Below are 16,089 nucleotides of genomic sequence, written 5' to 3' on the forward strand. Positions count from 1 at the left end.
GTAGCTGAACATAACATGTTTGACTGCAATGGCTGCTTCAATACCTGACCCATCTAGATCCTCCCATCTATCAACAGCTTTCCAAAACTGTGCAGATTGGAGTTATCCTACAATATGTCTGCTTCCGAAATTATTCCAGCCTCAATCTACGGTACTGTTGACCCTACAACCTCCATCCAACAGCTTCCACTCCCTCGGTCCTGTCGCCTCCTCCCTGTTCTCATCTCCCACCCTCTTTGTGTGCTGCCCTTTGCCAACAGACACACCCATCTTTCCACTTCCCTGCTCCTCAGCTTTTTGGCTCCCCCGTCTCATCTCCCCTTTCCTCCCCCTCCCTCCCTCTCACACAGGCCCTTTACACTGGTGTGTGAATGAGGTGTGCTTGCTTGTGTATGTGAATGGTGTGTGTCTCTCTTTTACTGATGAAGGCTATGGTTGAAAGCTTTATGTAAGTGACTTTTAATTGTGCCTTTCCCCAACTTGACGAGTCTTCCTTATAATAAGTAGCAATCTGTCTTTTCCTACATTGTTAAAAGCCACTTAATTTAGAATGTAAGTGGTGTTTTTTGCAGGATCATAATGTGAGTCGTTAACAAGATACCATATTTTGAAAAGTTCCCACACCAACACTTGTTCAATACCTGTGGCAGCACACACTAAAGAACAACACAAGTGTACATTTGTGTTGTTCTTTAGTGTGTGATACCACATGTATTGTACTAGTATTTATGCAGATTAAGACCAGTAATGAGACAACTGACCATCACAGGTTCTGTTCAAAAATGACCAGCAGCAGCAGCAATACATGCTTCCACTCTGGAATGGAATGACTGCTGCACAGGTGCTAGTATTTCAGTGGGGATGTCCGAGCAAGCTGCAGTGATATGTCATTGCATACCATTGGGTGTAGTTGGTATGTCTCTGTAGACAGCATCTTTCACTTTCCCTACAGAAAAAAGCCTACAGGCATCAAATCTGGGGAACAGGCTGCCCAAGGCCTCTGTGTTCAATCCAATGATTTGCAAACAATTTATGAAGACATGCTGGACAGCCATCAATTGGTACCACACGTTCCTCCTAGTCTGCAGAGAAATGTCTTCTAGCACCTATGCAAGACGATATGTTAGGAGGCTGTGATACTTGTGCATGTTCAGTGTTCTATCCATGAATAACGGGATTATGAGCTGATAGTTCACTATCCCACACCACATGTTTACAGTCCATGGATGCTGGCACTGCATCTGACAAAGCCAATGGGTATTGTCAACAAATCAATAGTACATGTTTTGGTAGTTTGCCTGGGCATGTTTGGTAAATGTTGCTTCATCACTAAACAAGATAGATAATACTACTGGAGTACCCTGTCTTAAGGCCCATGTACAAAAGTTAACACAATTTACACAACCATTTCCATGCAGCACTTGATGGGGAGAGATGTGATAGGGAAGGAACCTATGTCGATGGGCAATGCTTAGGACGCTTGCCTGACTCATGCCAGTTTGTCATGTGATTGTGTGGGAGCTAATGCACGGATCAACTGTAATAGCAGCAAGAACATTAATTCCTCCTCTTCTGTCAACACTTTTTTCCTTTTGTTACATTGTCTAGGTGTTACACTACCACTTTCACATAACTAGTTGAAGAGGTTGATAAGTAACTGCTGAGATGATGCACATGTATTGAGATATCTTGCCACATGCACCATACAAGAACAAACTGCATTCTTTCTACACTCTCCGTACAACATGTGCAAGTCTGCATTTTATGTACTGGTAAATCCTATCACCCACTCATGACCTACTACTTGGACTGTCACACACTAACTGACTAGCAAGTCACAGTGCATTCACAGAACACACAAGCACTCTATAAGCAAACATAACAACACTGTACCCAGCAACTATGCAGGCTGAATGGCACAAGCAAGTATCGGTCCTGAAACTTCTCAAAATACGATATCTCATAAATGACTCACATTAGAATCCTGCAGCAAACACCACTGACATTCTAATTTACCCTACTTTTAGTTTGGTAATGTCAACAGGTATTGTTCCATTTAAAAAAAGTGTACGTTTGCACAAAAAATACACTTTCTAAGTATTATTACATTCTGTTTATTTGCTAACAAAATAAGCCCAACAACCAATCCATTCTATGAAAGCTGCGCATCAACAGCACCTCCCATTTCTTGAATATTGCAGTGCATGTGTCTGTTGTTTTGGACATACCCAAAAGAACTTACGTGATCCAGTGGCCATACAAATACTTACTCAAAGGTTTTCAGTGATGTTAGTCACATTTGACATTGAAATGAATCAATGGTAACAGGCAAAAATTCTGAGCTGGCCAGGATACAAACCTGGATTTCCTGCTTAAAGCGAGCAATTGCCTTAACTGTCTTGGCCATCCAAGCACACTTTCCATCTGACCAAAATTCCCAGCCTGTTACACTACTAGCCCTGTGTCACATACCCATGAATTTCTTACAAGTGATTTCAGATTCCTGCAAGAGATCAGCCTTGATGTGCAACTTCACAGAAAGAATGGATCATCAGTCATCACACCATAGGTTAGGTGTGTGTGTGTGTGTGTGTGTGTGTGTGTGTGTGTGTGTGTGTGTGTGTGTGTGTGTGTGTGTCTGAAAGAACAGACACCTTTCATGATCCAGAGGCCAAAAAAATAGTTTTTCAAATGTTTTCAATGATGTTAGCTGCATTTAGGCATTGAAATGAATCGATGGTAACAAGCAAATAAAATTTTTTTGGACACATCTGAAAGAGCAGACACCATACAGTGTGATGACCAAAGATCCATCCTTTCAGTATTGATGCACACTAAGCCTGATCTCTTGCAGGAATCTGAAATAGTGAGTAAGGGGTCACAGACAGCTGACTCTACACTACTAGTGTGTAACAGGCTTTGAATTTGGGTTGGACTGAAAATGTGTTCAGATGGTCAAGTCAGTTAAGGTGACCACTCGCATTAAACAGGAGATCTGGGTTTGAGTCCCGATCTGGCACAAAATTTTCACCTTTTACCATTGATTCATTTTAATGCCCAAATGTGGCTAACATAATTGAAAACTTTGAAAACCTTTAGATACGTTTTTCTATGAGGTTTGTGACAACAGCAGTAAATATTTCGTATGCCCTGGATTGACATGTATATAGATTTTCTGTTAAATAAAATAACTGCAACAAATTCCTTTAGTATAATATTTCCCCTGGCTTTCATCATTTCAGTGGAAACACCATAATTCCCTTGTACCTCTCCTTCCTTCAAAGTGACATTACTTAGGTATGTAAGTATAACATCTACATGGTGAGATTTCTGATCTGTCTATGTAAATCATCTTATATCACATTCCAATATATCTTGAACCCCTTGATTTGCGTTTATTTTCTGCCTGACTGCTCTTGAAATATTTTTCAGTTTGCTTCCTTTGTGTCTGCAACATCTTTTGCTGTTTCTAAAACACCCTTGTCAAAGAATTGGCCCTTTTGACAGTGCCTGTACAATGTTCATTTGCTTAGACACTCAAATTGTTGCTGGTACATCAACCAAATCTTTAAAAACTGTAATAAATTACATTTTTGCCTTTCTGCTTGATAATTTGTGAATAATTAACATTAAGTAAAAAAAGTTCTGACAAAATCCGTACCGTCTGGGTATAATAAACCAACCAATATTTACAATATTTAGACCTGACATAGCTAAATGCCTATTTTTTACTCTTTGTAAAATCTTCACCAATCCATTCTATTACTCTGAGACTATGGTTCTATTACTTATGGAATAGTGCTTGAATGTTCAATCATTTTACGAGACACCAAGTAATAATAGAGGAATCTGTTCTGGAACTTGGGCCAGAAATATCATCTCCCAGAACACATACATGTGATAGTGACAGTGTTGTGTGATGAGTGATGACACAGTGATCTCTTGTGAGTGTACATGCCACTAGTATCAATTTTATAAATGAAGTAGGTTAGCTATTGCTCCATGCTTCATGATATGTCCATGTACAAAAACTGAACTCAACATTTGCAGATTCTCCCTGAAGGGCAGTGAGTTGACAGGTCACTATCCACGAGCAGATGGCATCATCAGTAAATAACCAAGGAAGCTCATAGAGGCAACAGAGTTCCATGTTCAAAATCTAATAATTAATATCCATGTCGGTCTTTTTCAAAAGAAAGTAATTTTGCAACTCTGCACTGTCTTGAGGTGAAACACATATATGTATGTGTCACATTCTTCACTGATAAACGGAGCTTCTTGGAATTTCATCAGAATCAACAATATTGTTTCACTGTGTAAAAATTATTTTATTATCTGATAATCTTGAAGTTAGCAATTATGGACTTGATTTTGTGGAGATATTGTGCTGGCACTAACAGTGACTTTGACACTGACGTCCTGGCAGGCCCATCAGTACCAACCAGTCCCATGTCATCCTCCACCAATGGCATCATTGGATGCTGTACATATGGGCCTGGGGTCAGCACCCTGCTCTCCAGCTGTTGTCAGTTTTCATGACTTGGTGTCACTACTACTCAGTCAAGTAGCTCCTCAATTGTCATCATGAGGCTGACTGCAGCATGTTTCAGTCCTCCCAATGAGAAAAACCTGTGGCAGATCAGGTAATGGAACCCTGGTCCTCTGCATGGGAGTTAGCTGCATTGACCGCTCAGCTATAGAAGTGGACAAGCAGATATGTACATGAAAGCAATTAAGCAGAATTAGTCTGCAACAAGAAGAGATAGAAATGAAATTTTTGAACCATCAAACCTATCTGTCTGTTTTAACTACTAATTGATTGTACAAATATAGTTCATTGTTATTTTACACTCACTATCTTTCTGAGTACACTATTTCCTACTCAGTGATCAAGTGGAGTAATTAGTTTGATTTTTATTCATGTTTCTCTATTGTTAACTTACAATGTGTAGGGTGCATCACATGGACAAATTTAATCAGTTAAAAGAGACTTCATGGACCTTATACAAAATGTATGTTGGTAGCAGTAAATCGTTATGCAGGCAGCTTGATATGCAAGATCCCTAAATTTTCCCAATAGTGTTCTTCAAAAAAAATGTCGCCTGCCCTGCATGGATTGCCATTTGAGTTCCAGATGCATCTTTATAACACTTGCATCTTATTCAAACCTACCAGTAACAAATCTAGCAGCTTACCTCTGGATTTAATTTGATCGTGTGCAGAGACCAAAAATTCAAGCAATACTCAAGAATAGGTCACACTAGCATTTTATATGCAGTCTCCTTTACAAATGAACCACACTTTCCTAAAATTCTCGCAATAAACCAAAGTAAACTATTCATCTACCCTACCACAATCCTCAAATTCTTGTTCCATTTCATATTGCTTTGCAATGTTACATCCAGATATTTAAATGAAATGTGTATCAAGCAGCATACTACTAATGCTGTATTCAAAAATTATTTATTTGTTTTTCTTACTCATTCACATTAACTTACATTTTTCTACAATTGCAGCTAGCTGCCATTCAATACACCAATTAGAAATTTGTCTAAGTCATCTTGTATCCTCCTAAAGTCATCGAACTTTGACACCTTCCTGTACACCATCATGAGCAAACAGCTGTAGACTGCTTCCCATCCTGCTTGCCAGGTCATTTATGTATAGGGAAAATACTTTCCTGGGGCACCCTTCACAGTACACTTGTCTCTGATGAACACTTGTCATTGAGGGTAACATATTGGGTTCTGTTACTTAAAAAGTCTTCGAGCCACTCACATGTCTGAGAACCTATTTCATATACTCACACTGTTGTTAACTGTCAGCATTGGGGCACAATGTCACATCCTTTTCAGAAATCTAGAAATGTGGAATCTGCTTGTTGACTTTCATCCACAATTCACATTATCAATATATAATGTAAGAAAAGGGCAAAATGAGTTTTGCACATACAATGTTTCTAAAACCAAGCTGATTTGTGGACATAAGCTTTTTGGTCCCTAGTAAATTTATTATATTCAAACTCAGAATATGTTCCTGAATTCTGCAGCAAGCTAAAGTTAAGGATATTGGTCTATAATGTTGCAGGTCCATTATTTTACCCTTCTTATATACAGGAGTCACCTGAACATTTTTCTAGTAGCTTGGAACTTTGCACTGGTTAAGACATTCATGATAAATGCAAGATACATAAGGGGCCAATGCCATAGAGCACTCTTTGTAAAACTGAAATGGGACTGCATCCAGACCTGGCAACATATTTGTTGTCAACTCTTTAAGTTGTTTCTCTACACTAAGAATTGTTATTGCTATGTCATCCTTAAGGGACTCTGTGCAATGGTCATTCCATTATCTTCTAATGCCACACAAGATCGGCCAATGAGTGATTGGATGGAAGCATTACATCTGTTTAGCAATTTTACATAGCACCAAACTTTTCTCAGGTTCATGGCCAGATGTTTTGTTAAGGTATCACAGTGTAGTTGTTTTCTTCACACATAGATCTTTTCACAAATGCATGAATCTCTACTGACTATTGCCTGTCATCATTTGCACATTCCCTTTTGAACCAAGAAGATTGCAAAAGCCTTTGCTTCTGCAACTTTTTCTAAATTTCGTTGCAAAACCATGGTGGGTCTTTTCTGTCCTTAATCCACTTATGGGGCACATACTTGTTCTGAGCACAATTTACAATCTGTATAAACTTTGTCCATAACTGTTCAATGTGCATCATGTTGGAACTAAATGATGTCATTTCACCATCTAAGTTAGATGCTAATGATTGCTTAGCTGCTCATTCTAAGGGAAACACTCTCCTAGCTGCCTTGTTCCTATAATGATTCCATCAATAAGGTCTGACCTGTTTATAGCTGCAAGGTCTAAGGTACTTCACTTGTGTACAGGATGTGAACTAGCTGCTCAAGACAGTTTTCAGACAATGTGTTCAAGTGTGCTTCACAAGGCTGTCTGTCTGTACTCCCTAGAACGAAGCCATATATGTCCCAATCTATACTCGATAGGTCAAAGTTTTTTTCCAACTAGTATTGCATGATCTGAGTATTTACACACTACTGACCATAGACTTTCCTTTGAATAACTCAATAACTGTCACAGCAAAATCGGATGGCTAGGAAAAGCACCCAACAGTTGACTGGTTTCACCTAGATCTGTTATATATGACTAGATAACTTCAATATCACACCCAATTTTGACTTCAATGGAGACAATATTTTTGTGAACTGTAATGAACACTACCCCTCCCAAGGCATCTAATCTGTCTTTCCGATGTATGTTCCAAGACTTGCTAAATATCTCAGAGGTATCTACTTCGGATTTCAGCCAGCTCTTGGACCAAGAAAACTTTGAACACTAGAACTTCTCTGGAGGACAGTAAATTTGGGTACTATGTTACGAATACTTTGAAAATTTACTGATAAAATTTTGACAGTTGAAGTGTCTTTAAGCTGAAAACAGTCTGACTTCACTAACTGTGTGTTGTCTGGTGAGAGTTCATCAGAGCACCTCAAAATACTGCCTAGCCTAAGCAAAACCCATGTACATTAAAGAAGTAGCCTACTACCAGAGTAGTTGAGTTGCTTCCTTTGTGGAGTGCACTCCTGAACTATCAAGTGGAGTCCTTCAATTCCCCACCCAATAATGGAAGTCCAGAAATGTGCAACCAAGACCATCACAGAGTTGACAAAGCCTTTGGTTGAGATCCTCCTATCAGCTCCAACCCAAACGATGACAATCAACTCTGGGAACAATGCTGCAAACTGCGAGCTCTGCTTGCACCGCATGTGTGAGTCCAGCACCCTTCACCACCTCCACCAGCTGCCTGTGTAAACTGAGTATGGCCTCAGAACCCATGCAACAGGCATCTTTGGTGCCTACATGAGCCACAGATTGTAGGTGACTACACCCTGTACACTCAATAGCCACAGGCAAGGCCACTTAACATCTTGGATGAGGCCCACCAGTCGAAATACCCATTGCACACTGGCTTTCTTTCCAACCTTTAATACTATCTTCCTAGGTGGCTCCATAATGTGCCTAATGTTGCAGCTCCCAGTAACCAGCAAATCCCTGCCCACATGTGCCTGTTTGGACTCTGCTGAAGGAACAGCCACTAGTTCACTCAGACAGTGAATAGGGGAGGCCAGGACCACACTGATCCACCAACTTGAGTGATGCAGATGTGTTACCACCAGCCACTCACTCTGCTGTGAGAGCTTCATGCTAACAGTGCATAATACTCCCCCAGGTTTGATCATAGCCTCAATTTGGCAAGGAAGAGAACTCACAGTTGTTTAAGGGATACCATGTCCAACTCAAGTCACTCACTGATGGGTCAATCCTATAGAGTGGCAAAATCGCTGGAATATAGAATGCCATTTTTCAAATGCAGTTACAAACAATCATGGACATTTTCTGTGGTATTAAGATTAGATGATTTAGCAGGCCAGTCAAGGTTTTGTAGGGTGACCAAGTGTTTGTCAAACCAGGAATGTGTATGTGCAGCCCTTTACTAATATTTTGTACCAAGATTTTATGAGACAATGAAATATGTAAATATTCTGAAATTTTATTCTATATCTCTTTTCACTGATGGATCATTTAAGGTCACACTAGTGTTGACTCTTATCTAGTATTGTTGCTTAATTGTTGTAGCCACATGTTCTTCTTCTTTTGTTTGAGACCCACAAAGGATCACATTTAGGTTACTAAATTAGCCCCACACTTTCTCCAATACTCATTCATCTATTACCTGTTTTCTTTTTATCTCTTCTGCTCTTTACTTTTTCATGTATTTTTGAATTGTTTTTCTTGGAAATCTTAATTTTGTTTCTATATTTTATTCTCTCTTCAATTTCTTCCTTATTTATGTCATTTTTTTAAGGTTTCCATTCACAGCCCTAGGACACTTTTAATTTTTCAAAATGTTTTAAGAGTTTTCTTGCCAATCTGTCACAACTCATTATTTGAATGTGATCATATATCACTACTCTTCTTTCCTTAATATTGTCTGCATTTTTTTTTACTTGATTGTATATATCTCTGTTATATCTTTATTGTCTGCCTCCTTGGCTGAGATGTCGCCACATGTGACTGCCAAGCAGTGGGTCAGGGTTCGATTGCCGGGGAGGTTGAAGATTTTCTGTACTTGGGGACTGGATGATGTGTTGTCATCATCATCAACAAGCAAGTTGCCCAAAACCGTGTCAACTGAAAAGACTTGGAACTGAGTGGCGAACTTCCCCAGTTGGAGCTCCCACTCATCAATGTCATACAATCATTTCATATCATCTCTTTATTTAAATCCTTCTGCTGGTGTCCTACATCCTAACATCATGTGCATAATCTTTCTTTTGTGAGGGTACAGAATTTAGATGAATTAAACTTGGGATTTTTCCCATAACCATTAGAGCTGCAAAATTTCCTGTTTCCCTGTCATCTACAAATGAGTAAGCATGACTGTTTCATTATACAGTTTATAGTAACTCAAATATCTGTTTTACACTTTATCATTTATCTGAGTTACTCATTGGGTGAAGTTCACCAGCAGATATTCCTATGCCATGACAGGTGCTGCATGGAACTTCCAACACCACATGGAGTGCCAAGAGGGACCTCACAAGACTTCGCTATAGGAGTCATCAATGAAGACTAAAGAAAATAATGCATTATTTTGGAAATTCTTGTAAGGTCTTTAGTTTTTTGTTTAGCTGGAATCTGGTATCCACTAAAGACACATGCATGCAACTGACCTTTTAATAAAAGATTTTACTAAGGAACCCATACCAAGAATTTATAACTTCACTACCTGAAAGCCTTTCAGTTTCCTTTTTTCTGATTTACTCACCTTTCTTTATTTATCCTAAAATTACTTTTTCTGAAGCATATATGCAGTTTAGACTGATTTACTGTTTTGTAATTGTGAATATTGGCATTTCTAGATAATTATTTTTTATTATAAACACCTTTTGTTAAGTGAAATTCTAAGTCCTTCTGTCTTAATCTTGCTCTGATGGCTTCTTTTTCACCCTCTTTTAGGTTGGATGACTTCTCGTAGATACTTAAATTTGGCTGTTTGTCTGATATTTCTGAACTTTGTTTGTAATTTTGATGGTTTCTTGCCATTTGCCATTACCTCTGGTTTTTCAAAAGATGATGTGTAGTCCTGCTTTTCCTGCTGTTTGGTTGAGTATTTCTGTCTGTTTTTGTGCTACCTCTGTATTGTCAGTCAAAGCTGCTAAATCATCTGCAAACAATCAGTTTTGAAACATACTTTTTCTAGTCAGCATGTACTCATTCCATTTATGATGTTAGATTGTGCTAATTTTTTCTTTCATTGTATGATCACTTTTTCAGTTACAAAGTTTAATGGGATTGGTGATATTCCATCACCTTGTAGGTCTCCTGTCTTGATCTCAAATGGGTATAATATGTCTCCCATGCAATTTACTTGAGATTTTATATTTTTTGGTCTTTTCTTTAAGAGCTTTTGTTTTTTCTTGCCTATTTCAAATTCTGCCCTTCTTTTACAAAAGTATGAATTTTGCTTTCTTCTAACGACTAGGCACTGATTTTTAATCGAGAAATGTACTGAATATTATGGTTAGAAATGAGCGTAAGTCAGCAGCAAATTCTGTACAGAATCTGACAGGGATTCTGTTTTATTTTAGCAATTCACCTGCAATTCAACGCCACTGACACTAACATATATATCACTCATCTTTGCAATGTGCAAGAATAAAACTGGGGCAGCACTTTTGATCTTCAATTGAAGATATAAAGTCTATAAATGAGTCCATAATCATGTTATGGAACTTTATTTGTAAAGGTCCATTTGGATCCCATAAAATGTACGATTCACAATTACCATTTTCAGCTCCTGTCACCTTCAGATCTCTTAAAAATAGTAAAACAGTATTGTAACGAACTAAATTCAATTAACTGAAGCAAAATCTATAACAGGCCTATTGATATACAAAAATAATAAAAATATTAACCTGATTAACAGCCATGCATACCAGTATTACAAAAATTTCTGATTTGTGAGTTAGATGTGTTCCAATCTCTAGTATATGACCATTTTTCAGGACATACATTTTATCACATTCGCTAACAAAACTAAAATGAAGAAGAAATTATTATATAATAGTAGAGTTCTTATACACTAAACAATTTTTAACTTTTCAATAAGATTGTCTTTACTTCCAGCATGAGAGGCCAAAAATATTTTATTTTAGGGTTAAATTAACTGAAATGCACTAGTACATCCAGATACAACATAACCAACTGCCAGTTAGTTTAGATATCAGAGAAGAGGAATGCTGATAATTTGATCATTAATTATTGAAAGAAATAAAAAGAAATATTTATATGAAGGCTTATTGAAAGAAATAAAAAGAAATATTTATATGAATGCAGATGGTTTTACTGACCAACTGAAAAGTGGAAATGAAAGCTATAACGTTAACCAAGGAGAGGTAGACAAAGCAAAGATGAAAAGAAAATACATTTACCTTCATGTAGTGCATATAATTTTCTCATGTTTTTGAGAAGCTCTAGTTTCTTAAAATAAGACAAAACAAAAAAGTGTTAAAACAGCTACTGAGATTTCAAGTCTCACTGTACTCATATGACACTTTTTACAAAACTTAAATCAAAATATATGTAGCAGTTTTGGTGTTCATAACAAAATAAAGGCACCACTTACGAAACATTGTTTTCTTGGTCTTTGTTTGCTGTATATCTTTTGATCATAATCGAGTATTCCTTCTCAGAAGCCATCAACTCTTCATGTGTTCCTTCCTCTAGTATACGACCATCTTTCAGGACATAAATTTTATCACATCTGCTAAGAAACTAAAATGAAAAAGGAATTACTATAAAGTATCTGTACAGTTAGTTTAGGAGTACAACAAGAAAGTCTAAAATAAAACATAAAAATATTTGTATTTCATATAAAATCTGAACAGAAAACAAACTTAATAACAGAAATTTACCACAATGGTAGTTGCATATGGAAAAATGATCGTGTGGTAGCAATAGAAGATATAACATAAAATGTGCATGCAAAGGGTATCAAATGTTCCTCACTGTATTACCCCCAAATGTTTCTGCATTTTAGCAGCTCTGTGCGAATGTCACATTGTTCCGCAGAACACCCCATTCTTCTCTCTCACAATGTCTAATGACTATTGAGGTTGCTGATATGGAGTACCTGGTAATAGGTGGCAGCACAGTGCTCCTAATATGAAAAAGTATGTTTTTGGGGGTGTCCAGATACTTTTGATCACATAGTGTATTTGTCGCAGTAACCCAGAATCTCAAATCCACTGAGATAGAAATTGAATCTGCATGCAAAATTGTTCGGGCAAGACTCAGTGCTAGGGGTGGGCATAAATTGGTTACTGGATCCTTCTATTGCCAATCAGACTCATCTCCTGATGTAAATGATAAATTTAGAGAAAAACTCTGTTTGCTTGTATGTAAATTTCCCAATCATACATAATCATCGGTCAATGCTATAACCATACAACAACCAAGACAGTTTTGTTAGTGGTGGGCATGACATCATGTGAAACATTATTAACTGTCTTCTCTGAAAACTACCTAGACCTGATAGTTCAAGACCCCACTGACATTGGAAATATATTTATCTAATGGAAACAAATAGATATGACCTCTTAGAGAGTGTCCTCATTGAAACTGCTATCAATGACCATGACATGGTTGTGGCAACAATGATTAACAAAGTACAAATAATGGGTAAAATAAGTAGAAAGATAAATACGTTCAGCAAACTAAATAAAAAAGCAGTAGTGTCATATCCTAATGAGAAACTTGAAACTTTCAGCTCAGGGCAGGAGCATGTAGAACAACTATGGCTCAAGTGTAAAAAAATAGTTGACCATGCACTGCATAGATATGTACCCAATAGAACAGTTCCTAATAAGAGGGGTCATCCATGGGATAGCTTCACTGTACAGAAACACCCAAGGAAACAGAGGTTACTGCATAATAGGTGTAAAACAAAGCTTAGGACAGTAGATAGACAGATGCTGAATGAAACATGTTTGGCTGTCAAGAAAACAGTGTGTAAAGCCTTCAATGATTACCATAGCAGAACACTGTCAATTTATCTTTCACAAAACCCACTGAAACTCTAGTTATATGTAAAGCTGTCACGGGCACCAAAGTTAGTGTCCAGTTGCTTATGAATGACACAGGAACAGAATCTGATGGTAGCAAAGCAATAGCTGAAATGTTTAACACAATTTTCAAATGTTCCTTTACAAAGGAAAACCCATTGAAAAGATGAATGAATTAAGTTAGTGTAACTGGTACTGAGAAACAGCTGAATTCATTAAAACCGAACAAAGCTCCAGGGCCTGATGGAATTCCTATCAGGTTCTGTACTGAATTTGTGATTGAGTTAGCCTGTCTAACCATATCCTTGACATTGATTTGTTGTAGAATCTTAGAACACATTCTGAGCTCAAACATAATGAGGCATCTCGAACAGAATGACCTCCTCCATGCCAACCAGCAAGGATTCCAAAACCATCGATCATGTGAAACCCATCTCCAACTTTTCTTACATGATATACTGAAAGATTTGGATCAAGGCAGTCTGGAAGATGCAATATTTCTTGATTTCTGAAAGCGTTTGACTCAGTACCTCATCCATGCTCATGGTCAGAAATATGAACATATGAAGTATCAAGTGAAATTTGTGAGTGCACTGAGGAATGTTTGGTAGGAAGGCACAGCTTGTTATTGTGAACAGAGAGTCACTGTAAGATGTAGAAGTAACTTTGGGAGTGAAGTGTTTTGGGAACCTTGTTCACGTTATACATACATCAAAAAAAGTTTTGCATCACCTTGGTTCCCAGAGGTCCTGAAGATAGACATTGACTGTAGATATTGTATCACAGACACAGTCCCTTTGATTGTTCAGAGAGGTCACTAAACCCACTCAAAGATGTAAACAAAAATGCATGAGCAGCGCGTATTAGACGGAGGGGTTCTGACAGCCGATCAGTTCCAGTCATTCCACCAGGAAGAAGGTATACAGCTCGCATTGTCTGCAGTTCAACCATGCCTAGATGGTCAGTACCACGGTTCAAACATGTTCGCATTGTTATTTTGTGCCAGGAAGGGCTCTCAACAAGGGAAATGTTCAGGTGTCTAGGAGTGAACCAAAGCGATGTTGTTCGGACATGCAGCAGATACAGAGAGACAGGAAGCGTTGACGACATGCCTTGTTCAGGCCGCCCAAGGGCTACTACAGCAGTGGATGACTGCTACCTATGGATTATGGCCCGGTGGAACTCTGACAGCAAAGCCACCATGTTGAATAATGCTTTTCTTGCAGCCACAGGATGTTGCGTTACAACTGAAACTGTGCACAATAGGCTGCATGAAGTGCATCTTTACTCCTGACGTCCATGGTGAGGTCCATCTCTGCAATGACGACACCATGCAGCACAGTACAGATGGGCCCAACAACATGCCACATGGACTGCTCAGGACTGGCGTCATATTCTCTTCAGCGATGAGTGTCGCATATGCCTTCCACCAGACAATCATCGGAGACATGTTTGGAGGCAACCCAGTCAGGCTGAACGCCTTAGACAGACTGTCCAGTGAGTGCAGCAAGTTGGAGGTTCCTCACTGTTTTGGGGTGGCATTATGTGGGGCCAACGTACGCCACTGGTGGTCATGGAAGGCACCATAAAGGCTGTACGATAAGTGAATACCATACTCCAACTGATAGTGCAACCATATGGGCAGCATATTGGCGAGGCATTTGTCTCCATGGACAACAATTCACGCCCCCATTGTGCATGTCTTGTGAATGACTTCCTTCGGGATAACGACATTGCTCCACTAGAGTGGCCAGCATGTTCACCAGACATGAACCCTATCTAACATGCCTGGGATGGACTGAAAAGGGCTGTTTATGGACGACGTTACCCACCAACCACTCTGAGGGATCTACACAGAATCACCATTGAGGAGTGGGACAATCTGTACCAACAGTGCCTTGATGAACTTGTGGATATCATGCCACGACAAATACAGGCAAGCATCAATGCAAGAGGATGTACTAATGGGTATTAGAGGTACCAGTGTGTACAGCAATCTGGACCACCACCTCTGAAGGTCTTGCTGTATGGTAGTACAACATGCAATGCATGGTTTTCATGAGCAATAAAAAAGAGTGAAAATGATGTTTATGTTGATCTCTATTCCAATTTTCTCTACAGGTTCCAGAGCTTTCAGAATCAAGGTGATGTGAAACTTTTTTTGATGTGTGTATATTAATGACCTTATGGATAATGTTAACAGTATCTCAGACTATTTGCAGATGATATGAAGCACTTTCTGAAAAAAGCTGCATACATATTCAGTTAGATCTTCATAAGATTTCAAAGTGGTGAAAAGATTGGCAACTTGCTTTATATGTTCGGAAATGTAAAACTGTGCAATAGATGGAATTGACCAACTCATAGAAATATGTGGGTCTAACGTATCATATGACTGCAATATCTATGAGTCACAGCTGGAATTGACCAACTCATAGAAATATATGGGTCTAAAACTTTGTAGGGATATAAAATAGAATGATCACTCAGTTGTGGGTAAAGCAGGTGGTAGGCTTCAGTTTATTGGTAGAATTTTGTGGAAAATGAGATTGCTTACACATCACTTGTGTGGCTCATTCAAGAATATTGCCCAAGTGTGTGGGAACCACACCAAATAGGATTAATAGGGTGTATTGAACATATACAGAGACGTGCAGCATGAATGGTCACAGATTTGTTTGACCTGTGGAAGAATTTCACAGAGATGCTGAAAAACTGAAATGACTGAAGATAGACATAAATTGTCCAAAGTTTCAAGAATTGACTTTAAATAATTATTCTGGAAATATACTATAGCCCCATTTATACCACTAACATAAGGATTGTGAGAACAAGATTAGATTAATTACAGCCTGCACAGATGCATTTTAACAATCATTCCCTTCACACTCGTATGTGAATGGAGTGGGAATAAACCCTAATAAGTGGT

At 38.4% G+C, this 16,089-nt stretch overlaps 1 protein-coding gene across 7 annotated transcripts in view; it reads right to left on the reverse strand.

Moving 5' to 3' along the window:
• Nucleotides 1–16,089, reverse strand: part of LOC126186509 (ATP-binding cassette sub-family C member 5-like) — a 532,505-nt gene that overhangs the window by 151,263 nt on the left and 365,153 nt on the right. For all 7 annotated transcript variants that reach the window (XM_049928217.1, XM_049928221.1, XM_049928220.1 and 4 more), the window contains one exon: nt 11,723–11,871. In XM_049928217.1, the coding sequence (XP_049784174.1) occupies nt 11,723–11,871 (149 nt within the window). The remainder of the gene's footprint in view (nt 1–11,722; nt 11,872–16,089) is intronic.

This window comes from Schistocerca cancellata, chromosome 1 (assembly GCF_023864275.1).
Source record: "Schistocerca cancellata isolate TAMUIC-IGC-003103 chromosome 1, iqSchCanc2.1, whole genome shotgun sequence".
Classification (NCBI taxonomy): Eukaryota; Metazoa; Arthropoda; class Insecta; order Orthoptera; family Acrididae; genus Schistocerca; species Schistocerca cancellata.